The 11825-nt window shown below is 46.3% G+C and overlaps 1 protein-coding gene and 1 pseudogene across 1 annotated transcript in view; one reads left to right on the top strand and one right to left on the bottom strand.

Annotated features, from left to right (window-relative positions):
- The window catches only part of Aldh2 (aldehyde dehydrogenase 2 family member), a 37820-nt gene that overhangs the window by 21160 nt on the left and 4835 nt on the right, over positions 1-11825 (bottom strand). Inside the window, exon 2 of the mRNA XM_004670976.2 lies at positions 253-357. Within this exon, the coding sequence (XP_004671033.2) occupies positions 253-357 (105 nt within the window). The remainder of the gene's footprint in view (positions 1-252; positions 358-11825) is intronic.
- LOC123454166 lies at positions 2592-9407 on the top strand (annotated as a pseudogene).

Below are 11825 nucleotides of genomic sequence, written 5' to 3'. Positions count from 1 at the left end.
GACACGTACCTTTAATCCCAGCACTTGGGAGGCAGAGGTAGGAGGATCGCCATGAGTTTGGGGCCACCCTGAGACCACAGAGTGAATTCCAGGTCAGTCTGGGCTAGAGTGAAATCCTACCTCAAAAAAGGCAGAGCTGGTAAGCTCTCAAGTTCAAGACCAGCCTAGTCTATAGACTTAAGACCCTATTTCACGGAAAACGAAAATAAATCCCAAGGCAACACTACCCTGAAGTAAGTCCCGAGTTCTTACCTTGTTCCCTTCGGCCACCTGACAGATGACCTCTCCTGTGGATGGATTGACGGTAGGAAACGTCTTCTTGCTGACGGCATCATGCCATTCATTATTTATGAAGATCTACAAAGAGAAGGGGAAAGTTCTCAGGACCAGATTCCAACCCAGTACTGACCACCAGTGAAAGAACAAACAGGAACTGGGGATTGGCCACAGAGTGCCATAGTTCAACCCGAGGTTAAACGCACAAAACTGGAGATGTCCAAGCTGGAATGTTCGTCTGTCTTCTAAGTCCGTCACCTGACCCTGCAGTGCCTTAGTTTCTTTGTAAATTGAACAGACTGTCCCTAGTGGGCTCATTATCTACTGCTATGTAACACATCACCCCCCAAACTTGGTATTATGATTTCTTTTCTTTTCTCAGACAGGGTCTCACTCTAGCTAAGGCTGACCTGGAATTCACTATGTAGTTTCAGGGTGGCCTCCAACTCACGGTGATCCTCCTACCTCTGCCTCCCAAGTGCTGGGATTAAAGGCATGCGCCACCATGTTCAGCCAGAAGGGAATATTTTTATGTCTTAATCCATTGCTTATCCATATAGTTGTGTGACAAAGATTCTTTCACTCTAGAGCTGTCATTTTCCATTTTCTTTTCCTGGTCAGCAAACCTGGCATGTCTGCACAGTCCCTATGCCACTCTTGCCTCAGTGCACAGCTGCACGTGGCAGTGTCTTGCAGGAGTGTGTGTAAACATCAACCAGATCACTGGAGCTATGGTCATGTGACATCATATTTACTGGCATTCATCTTTAATTGTCACGTTAATCCTAAACCGGTGCCATTCCCAGTGAGGGTCACGGGTGTAACCGCGAGAGCTCAAGCTCAAAGCCCAGAGACCTCTGAACCTAGACTGCAAATGGCCTCTGCCATGCGGTGTGAGGACCCTGCTAATGGGGAGGAGGGCTTGGTGACACAGAGGGACAACGTGCAGCCCAGCTTCCTCTTCACCTGATGACGCAGGCTCAGGGCTCTTGGCCTCCTAATATCCCCTCAGCAACCTGCATGTCACGGGAACTGTGAACACTTGCTTGTGAACACTGGGGTCTTTTCCAGCAAACCTTGAAATGAATGATCCTCTGCCACTGGGGCAGAGGGGGTCAAGTGCTGGCCACGGGTTCAAGGTCACGCAGCAGTGATAGAGCCCTCCCTCATTGGGACTCTAACAAATCATTCCCAGATGCTCCATCCAATAGCTGTGGGGCCTGTGATGATTCGGTGCGGTAACAGGCGTGCAGTTCCTAGGCCAGGACCTGGCGACAGAATATCACCAGCCATTATGTTAGACCGGGTGACCCTCTTAGGAGCACAAGCTGGTCTGCCAATTCTTTCTCTACTGTACCGTTCCCTGGATGTCACCATAAAAAATTAGTTTGTCCTAAAAAAGTTCTTGCTGAGCGTGGGGGAGGGCGCATATCTCTAATCCCAGCACTCAGGAGGCAGAGGTAGGAGGATCACCATGAATTCAAGACCACCCTGAGAGTACATAGTCAATTCCAGGTCAGTCTGGGCTAGAGAGACACCCTACCTGAAAAAAAAATTTTTATTTAATGTTCTCGTCATTATCATTGTGAGTAGTTTGCAAAGGAAGGAAGGAAGCCAGGGAGAGCAATGGGTCAGCCTGGCTAGAGCCACAGGCTCACGCTCTGCCCTGTGGTCCAGGCCTGAATTTGCTATGTCATTCTTCTCAATGAGTCTTCCCTTTCAACTTGGCTGGTGAGCGAAGAAAACCTCCTTGGGCTTAGGGTTCCTATTTCTTGCCTGGCCAGTGGTGGATAGTTCTCACAAAACCTTGCTTTCAAAACCACCAAGACAGAGTCCAGGCCAAGTTTTCAAAGCCTTCTGGCCGCAAGCCAGGTCTGATTTATGTAATAGGCTAGATTCAGTCTTCCTGGCTAGGGGCAGCGGTCCTTCCCAGCTCACACTTTCTTCGCAGTTTCTTTCTTTCTTTTTTTGAATAATCAATTATTCATTTGAGAAAGAGAAAGAGGGGGAGAGAGGGAGAGACAGAGAGAGAGAATGGGTATGCTAGGGCCTCTAGCCACTGCAAATGAGCTCCAGAAGCATTAGCCGCCTTGTGCATCTGGCTTATGTGGGTCCTGGGGAGTTGAACCTGGGTCCTTTGGCTTTGCTAGCAAGCACCTCAGAGCTAAATTCATGAAGAAGAGGGAACAGGAAACAAGCAAACTGAGAGTGGAGCACACAGGGTATGGTGCTTGAAGGCCAAAGGCTCAGATGGCACCTTGAAGAGAGGCCTGGGGTTGGCAGCAGGAAGAGCCACAGGGCAACTCGAAGGGCCCATGTGGCTGCAGAACGTGGTGAGGAGAGAGAAGGGCCTGTGATTCCCCCAGCTATGTGCCTGGAATCACATTTGCTGCAGCTATGATTGGCGTGAGGATGGCAAGGCTCTTTATCACGTGTGAGAGTTTAGCTTGGATTTGTTCCAGAGACATTCCACAATGTGGGTGTGTTTAGCCACATTAAGAACACGTTTTAAAAGCTGGACGTGGGGCTGGAGAGATGGTTCAGCGGTTAAGTGAAGCCTAAGGACCCCGGTTCGAGGCTTGATTCCCCAGGATCCATGTTAGCTAGATGCACAAGGGGGCGCATGCGTCTGGAGTTCATTTGCAGTAGCAGAAGGCCCTGGTGTGCCCATTCTCTCTATCTGCCTCTTTCTCTCTCTCTCTCTCTCTCTCTCTCTCTGTCACTCTCAAATAAATAAATAAATAAAAATGAACAAAAAAAAGAAAGAAAAATACAAGCCAGACGTGGCACACATCTTTAATCCCAGCATTTGGGAGGCAGAGGTAGGAGGATCGCTGTGAGTTTGAGGCCACCCTGAGACTACATAGTGAATTCCAGGTCAGCCTGAGCTAGAGTAAGACCCTACCTCGAAAAAACAAAAGAAAAGAACACATATTTTAGGACAAGTACCCCCACTATAAGGGTGCTACTGTTAGCCAATGCCTTGAAAAACATTTCTGTGGTCAGGCTGACCAACCTGAGAACTCAGAATGGCTGCTAGAGGGCAACATGATCCTTCCGGCCTCACATCACCTGTGTCCCAGCTCCTACAGGCTACAGAACTGAAACCGCAAATGGAGGCCTGGATGGAGCAGTGGTGATGGTGGTAGGACGGGAGAGGAAGGCCAAACGAGGAGGAGGACACAGGATCTGGGCTGTGGGCAGAGCAGCTGGACCTTGGAGTTGGAGGCCTCAGCAAAGCAGGACAGACTATTCAAGCCACTGCCCCCACATCCCAGTAGTAACAATCTGCCCAAGGGCTCCAATAAAAAGTTTAAGTCGGGGGGGCTGGAGAGATGGCTTAGTGATTAAGCGCTTACTGTGAAGCCTAAGGACCCCGGTTCAAGGCTCGATTCCCCAGGACCCACGTAAACCAGATACACAAGGAGGCGCACGCATCTGGAGTTTGTTTACAGTGGTTGGAAGCCCTGGTGTGCCCACTCTCTCTCTCTGCCTCTTTCTGTCTATCACTCTAAATAAACAAAAAAACTTAAAAAAAAAAAAGTTTAAATAACTTCAGTTTAAGGAAGTTTAAGGAAGCAGGACACATTATGGAAAGAATTCAGTTCAAGTTTTGAAAGTTTTGATGCAAGAAAGAATGAAGTATGTTTCTTAAGAAACTCACATTCTTGGACCACCCTATTTCCCAGTTCTCTTTTCCCCCACTACCCCCTCCCTGCGCACCTCCCCCCAGGTGGAACTGAACCCAGGGCCTTGTGCATAGGTGGCAAGCACTCTGTGCTGTTACATCCCCAGCCCTGCATTTGATTCTGAAGTGGCAATGACATAACAAGTCAGAGGAAAACAGGTGCCATTATATGTACCGCAAGACGCGATGGAGTTCAAAACAAACACGAATGCCGTACACAGCCACACTTCACCCAGCATTCAGAACTTCTGATTCATTTGGGATAAAGGCTGAGGGAAGCCACCTCCCTAGCCTTTTCAGAGACATCATGGCACCTGACCCCGTTCCTCCCCTCTTCGGTCCCACCCCTCACTCAATGGTTTTTGAGAATTTTTTTTTTTTTTTTGGTTTTTCGAGGTAGGGTCTCACTAGCTCAGGCTGACCTGTAATTCACTATGGAGTCTCAGGGTGGCCTCGAACTCACGGTGATCCTCCTACCCCTGCCTCCCGAGTGCTGGGATTAAAGGCGTGTGCCACCACGCCCGGCTTGGTTTTTGTATTCATGGATCTGCACCACTCCCAGGATGGAACCTCTGCCAGAAAGGTGGGGTTTCAATTTGTTCATGTGCTTAACAGTTGGCAGCCACCTATCTTGCTATAATCCTGGCCAATTTCTCCACTTCCTCCCCGGTTCCCAAGTTCTGCTCATGTAAACTCTCAAATACTTGCATTACTTGCATTGTCTGCCCTTTGAGTGAAAACACTGAGTTCCCAACAGTGGCCGTTTCCCTGACTCCTTCAGTGCAAAACAGCCGACAGTTCAGTAATCTGCGATCACTCACGAAGGCATTAAGTATTTACTGAGTACGGACTCCGTGCCAAGAACAGTGCTTGGTGCTAGGAGCAACACAATCATGGTTCCTCCCTTCTGATTTCAAATATTTAGTTAGTTAGCGTAATCGTTTCTTAAGTATTTACACACTTGTGTCTGACTCACAGGGGCTGCTCGTGTGGCATTGCACGTGCGCTCAGGTTGGGCAGAGCTAAGTCTGAAGCCTGGTTGCAAACTTCACTTCTCTCTCGGTGCCTCCAATGCCTCACCCCTCATGTGAGGGCGACAACAAGGCTCTGCTCAAAGAGCTGAGGATGGGTGAAGGGTGAAGAAGCAGGGAAAAGTCCTCAACTCAGGGCCTGACAGGCAGCGGGTGTTAGATCAGGGGATGCACACACGGACTCGGCTTGACCCCAAGACCACAAACATTATTGCGACCCTGTCACCTGGAGCTCGAGTGTGTCCCATAGATGCTGGGCAGTCAGGTGGCACTAACACTATGTGTGGCCCCTGAGTAAAATAAACTGTTTCATCACCAGTATTGAAATAATAATAGAGGGTGCCAACTTACAAACATAAGTAACCAAGGTGGGGCCTGAGAAACCCCTAGGTTCTCTGCTGCCCAAAGCTCTTTCTACAGAGGCTTTTGAGACTCCTAAACAAGCAATGCCGTTGTGCAATCCCTGGAGAGATGGTTAACTGTCAAGCACGAAGTCACTTCAGACCACAGCTTAACCCACCAGAGGTTTTGTTTCATTTCATTAGAATCTACCAGTAACGCAAGAAAAAAACCAAGTTCCCCCTCTGCAGATTGTTAACAGTGATCATTTATACCAATGGGTTATCAGAGGTTTTTTTCTTTTAATTTCTTATTTATCTGCACATATGTGTATATGGGCATGTCAGGGTTTCTTGCTGCTGCAAACTAATGCCAGAATTGAATGTGGGCTTACAAGTACCTTTTGCTGCTGAGCCATCTCCCCAGCCTCCCCTCCCCTCCCCCTTCCTTTATTTATTTATTTTTTAATTTTTATTAACATTTTCCATGATTATAAAAAAATATCCCATGGTAATGCCCTCCCTCTCCCCCCACACACTTTCACCTTTGAAATTCCATTCTCCATCATATTACCTCCCCATCTCAATCATTGTACTTACATATATACAATACCAACCTATTAAGTACCCTCCTCCCTTCCTTTCTCTACCCTTTATGTCTCCTTTTTAACTTACTGGCCTCTGCTACTAAGTATTTTCATTCTCACGCAGAAGCCCAGTCATCTGTAGCTAGGATCCACATATGAGAGAGAACATGTGGCACTTGGCTTTCTGGGCCTGGGCTACCTCACTTAGTATAATCCTTTCCAGATCCATCCATTTTTCTGCAAATTTCATAACTTCATTTTTCTTTACCGCTGAGTAGAACTCCATTGTATAAATGTGCCACATCTTCATTATCCACTCATTGACCCTTCCTTTTTTTGAGATAGGGTCTTGTGTGGACCAGGCTGGCTTCAAATTTTTTGACATGCCCATACATACCTGGCCTCAAATTTGTTTGAGACTGGCCTTTAACTCCTTCTCAACCTCCTAAGTGTTGGGATCACAGGTGTGCAACACTCCACCCAGCTTCTTTGTTCTTTTACTGTTTGCCTATAGCATACGCATTTTGTGTTTGCTTTTTTGTTTCGTCTTTTATAAACAATATTTTAGCTGGGCATGGTGGCACATGCCTTTAATCCCAGCACTCGGGAGGCAGAGGTAGGAGGATTGCCGTGAGTTCGAGGCTACCCTGAGACTACATAGTGAATTCCAGGTTAGCCTGGGCTAGAGTGAGACCCTACCTTGAAAAACCAAAAAAAAAAAAAAAAAAGAAAAAAGAAACAAACAAATAAATAATTTTCAAGCATAGAGACAGACACACACACACAGAGGGAGGGAGGGAGAGAAGATGAGAATATGGGCCTCCAGTCACTGCAAACAAACTCCAGAAACATGCACCACTTTCTGCATCTGGGTTTATGTGGATACTGGGGACTGAACCTGGGTTGTTAAGCTTTGCAGGCAAGCACCTTAACTGCTGAGCCATCTCTCCAGCCCCCACATATTCACTTTTAAAGAAACGAAATGCAACTAAATTCCCTGTCCTGCCCACACAGGAAGTCATCAAGTTCACCTCACCCCAGAGCATTTTCCCTCCAGTAGATTTGTGCACTTTTCAGATGGACCTTAGCATAGCTCTGTCGGTAGGAAGCCTGGCTTGGTGTGGTTTTCACTGGTGTGGCATTATGCAGAATGCTGGGCATCTCCCCCCCCACTGTAAGACATTATTTCTGAAACCCAGTATTCACTGAGAAGCGGCTGACCTTGTGCAGACTCAGCCCTTCCCCTAATTGCAACAAAAGTTGTTCTGCTTCCTTGTTTCTGAAATTGTTGCTACTGTAAGCATGCTGCTAATAAGCTTTTGGAAAATACCTGTGAACATTCCCAGTGAATTTCTAGCTTGCTTCACTTTTTGCACTAAGGACGTATCAGTGAGGGTCATCAGAAAATATTGTCTGGGAAATCCTTCCCTCCTCGTTGTCAGATCTCTTTGCCTAAGCAAAGTGGTTAAGCATTGTGGTTAAGAGCCCAGTAATAAGACCATGACTTTCACATACCCACTTAAATACCTAGCTCACTCCTTCTGGAACCCACAAGTATACCAGCACTTATATAACAGAGTTTTGTTGTTTTACTTTCCAGTCCTGAGGAATGAATCCGGGACCTGCTGTGCACTAGTCAAGGGCTCTCCCACTGAACTCCATCCCCAGCCTAAAATGGAGTTTTCTTTTCTTTCTTTTTGGTTTTTCGAGGTAGGGTCTCACTCTGGTCCAGGCTGACCTGGAATTCACCATGTAGTCTCAGGGTGGCCTTGAACTCACAGTGGCCCTCCTACCTCTGCCTCCTGAATGCTGGGATTAAATGCATATGCCACCAAGAATACAGGCCATATGCTATAATTTTATATACACAAAAAAAAAGAAACAATGACAGTAGAATGTTCCCTTATGCAAACTTTAAAAGGGTGTTTTCTGTCTCTGTGTTAATGATGTAATCTAATGATTCTCTACCAGTTTAATTTATAAACTGTCTATGGCATTACAGCGAGACTCTACCAATCTCAAAAAAAAAAAAAAAAAAATCCCAATGAGAAAAAAAGTCTGTGATCCAATTATCACTCATTTTCACGCCCTCAAATGGGAAGTAGTAGGAGAGTATCTGTAGGAATACAATTTATTGTCTGTTCCTCCACTCAAAAGTAGCCCTGTGGAAGATACTCAACAGTGGACTCCTCAAGCCTTATAATTGGCCAGCCAGGCCAAATGAGCCAACAGGTACAATGGTGGCACGTCTGTCATGGTGGAAACCAACTGCGCTCTAATTGGACTGGAGGCCCGCTCCATGGGAGGAAATACATCCATGATACTGAAAACCTAATACAGGGGTAGTCATGAGTCCTAGGGGTGTAACATCTGCTGCTGTCTGGATAAATGTATATACTATGCTCATCAAACTGCCCAGTAAGCACTTCTCTTAATGTTCACACCCTTATATTAATACTACTCTCACTTTTGGTAGAGAATCTTCTCTTTTCAGATGGCAGTGACCTTGGGGTGACTCAGAAGGCATCATGGTGCAGGGAAGAAGTGACAGGAGTGCTCAGCACTGCAATATCTCTATCACACCTTCCAAGGCTCAGGGTCTAATGCAGAAGAGGTGGCGGAAAGAATGTAAGAGCCAAAGGAAGGGTAGAACTCCTTACAATGTGCTCCCTCCAGACACAAAATGGCCTGGATATCCATGACCTCACAGTGCCTGACACTACCTACACAAGACCATCATAATGGGAGGAAAAGATCATGACATCAAAATAAAGGAGACTGATTGAGATGGGGAGGGGATATGATGGAGAGTGGAGTTTCAAAGGGGAAAGTGGGGGGAGGGAGGGAATTACCATGGGATATTGTTTACAATCATGGAAGTTGCTGGTAAAAAAAATTTTTTTTAAAAGAACCTAAAAAAAGAAAAAGAGGCCCTCCCAACAGCCTCCAGCCCAAGACGGCACTTTGGGAATCTGTCTCCTTGCCCGCTTGAGGTAAAGCCGAGGGACGGTATCTGCCGCCGCGCTCCAGCTCCGCGTTGTTCGGTGCCGACGCCGCCGAGGCTGAGCCCCCGAGGCTGCGAAGGGCGGCCGGTCATCAGCGAGGCTGCGGTGCGTCCTGGACTACTGCCGGACCCCGGTGTCAGCGCTGTCGGGGGCCACGGCCGGCATCCTGGGCCTCTACGGCTTCATCTTCTACCTGCTGGCCTCGCTCCTGCTCTCGCTGCTGCTCATTCTCAAAGCGGGAAGAAGGTGGAACAAATATTTCATAGGCCTCATTACCTATGTCCTCTTTTGGACATTCCTCTATGGCATGGTGCACGTCTACTGAAAGGAGGGCAGGGATGACTTTTTAAAAAAAAATTAAAATTAAAAAACACAGATTGGGAAGACTGTTGCCAGAAATTAATACCTTGTAGATTTGCTTAGTTTTTAAATTGTTGAATCCGCTGCTTGTTCTGTAACGTTATAAATAATTTATATCTGAAGACAGAGAGCCTGTAATATTCTTCAGATTAAATCAACTGTGACACTTTGTCGAGTTCTTTCCTAACTTAATGCACAGTCAGCTGTGATTTGAAATCGTGATTGGACACACACTCCCTCCCCCCAGAGAGCAGGCACTAGTCTATAGTGTGTGCTTTCCTTGCATTTGCATCTAGGTGGTTGTGGGGTAAGGGAGACGACTGTGGCTTACATGAGAGAACTTATACCAAGAACTGATAATATTTACTATTTATCAAGCATTTTCTATGTGCCGGGCATTTGTTTACACCCAGCATGTCATTTAGTTCTAGCAGTAATTCTGAGGTGTAACTGTTAACTCTCTGTTGGTGAGGAACCTGAAGCCCAGAAAGGTTAAATACCTCTGCCAGAGAGAGAGAGAGCCAGGATCTGATGACAGACCTCTTATTTGCTCTTGGCTGTATTGGCTGAGTGTACCTTTCCAGAAATGGAGGGAGTCACTTCTGATCCATCTCACTAGGTCACAGATAGTTATCCTTCCCATAAGAAATAAATTCAAGCTCTTCTTAAGAATGTTTCCTATGATGATTAAAGAGACATTTGGATACTTAAGCTAAACTGTGGGCTTGTTTGGAGTATAAATATCTTTGCCTGTATGTTCACTCATAATCTTCAGGCAGGTTATCTTAGAATGAAATATGTATGTTTAATTGAGAAATAAAGATTAGAGTTGTAGTAATAAATATGTTACACTTGGAAAAAAAAGAAAAAGGAAAAGGAAACTAAAAAAAAAATAATAATAATAATAAAATAAAAAAGTAGCACTGTGTGTCCAGTCCACACTTAGGACTTTATCTTCATGAGCAGCCAAATCATAAGAGCCTTACTTCTTGTATTCCACAGCTCGACAATATTTTTTTGTTTATTTTTCGAGGTAGGGTCTCACTCTAGCCCAGGCTGACCTGGAATTCACTATGGAGTCTCAGGGTGGCCTCAAACTCATGGCAATCCTCCTACCTCTGCCTCCCGAGTGCTGGGATTAAAGGCATGCGCCACCACGCCCGGCTTCAACAATATTTTCTAAAGAGCCTGAAATCAGCTGCTGTCCACGGGTAGGAGACCACTTCACTGATGTGACCCAGCCTGTACATGAGGTTAGGGACAGAGAGACTAAAGAACCATCTTTAGTTCGAGGGTCCCACAATCTGATCTGCGCTTCCAGATGCCAAACGTTTACAAAGTAGAGAATAGGAAATACAATTAAACACTTTGTTTCCTGAGTTGACTTAAGACTGCCACACTCAACATCCCACACTCTAATTGCGTGGTCCCAACACGCACTGCAGACTTCTCCAGCGTCTGACCATGGTACTGAGGAATTTGCTTGTCACTATGGGAATGAGTCCTTGTTAGCCCCAACTGCTCTGTTTTCTGCTTCCTTCTTGGATGATTTGTAGCTTCTACCATTTCATCTTCTTCTTAATTCGTCGGGGCTATAGACCAGATCTTTAGCACTTTATATATATAATTTATATTTGAGAGAAAAAGAGACAGAGAGAGAAAGAGGCAGAGAGAGAAAGAGGCAGAGACAGAGAGAATGGGAGTGCCAGGGCCTTCAGCTGCTGCAAATGAACTCCAGAAGCATGCTCTACCTTATGCATATGGCTTTACGTGGGCCCTGGGGAATTGAACCTGGGTCCTTTAGCTTTGCAGGCTAGTTAGTGTCTTAACCGCTAAAGCCATCCCTCTGGCCCTAAAATGGAGTTTTCTCATCATTAAGTTGTAGGCTCAATAGCACTAGTTAACCCAGTTGTTATTTAAGCTGCCATAAATATAGAAATGGTGGTACTTATCAGCTGGGCCCTGCTAAGGGCTGGATAAGGAGGACCCTGTTTCATTCTCACAGCAACCCTGTGATGCCAGCGGGATTTTCGCCTCATTTTACAGATGTGGCCACTGAGGTGTAGAGTTTACTGTTGACTCCCACACCATTGTACTGATCACCTGTGCCTCGCCACCATTTTCACTGCTGATTGTCTCCACCTTCCAGTATCCCACACGTAGGAATTCTGGTATTTTTTCCCCCTGCAACATGAGGAATGTCTGTTGGATAAATGGACCTCCCCAGTGGCCCATCAACAGGGCATGACAGACAGTTTTAAGTCCACAGTGTATGACATGGTATTTCACATTGGGCAGTGAGGGGGGTGGTGGGGAGACTGGGTATCTTGTAACTCAGTCTAACCATAAGTTCACTGTGTGCTTGAGAATGACCTTGAACTTCTGATCCTCCTGCCTTCACCTCCTGAATGCTGGGGTTAAAGGTATGTGCCACCACACCTAGTTTATGTAGGCGGTTTATGCGGTGCTAGGGTTACAAACCAGGACCTCATGCATACTTGGCAAAAGCAGTCTACATCCCCAGCCCCAACATTCTTGTT

The sequence above is a fragment of the Jaculus jaculus genome, chromosome 13 (genome assembly GCF_020740685.1).
Source record: "Jaculus jaculus isolate mJacJac1 chromosome 13, mJacJac1.mat.Y.cur, whole genome shotgun sequence".
Lineage (NCBI taxonomy): Eukaryota > Metazoa > Chordata > Mammalia > Rodentia > Dipodidae > Jaculus > Jaculus jaculus.
The sequence above is the reverse complement of the archived record's forward strand: the minus strand, read 5'-3'. Positions and strand labels throughout refer to the sequence as shown.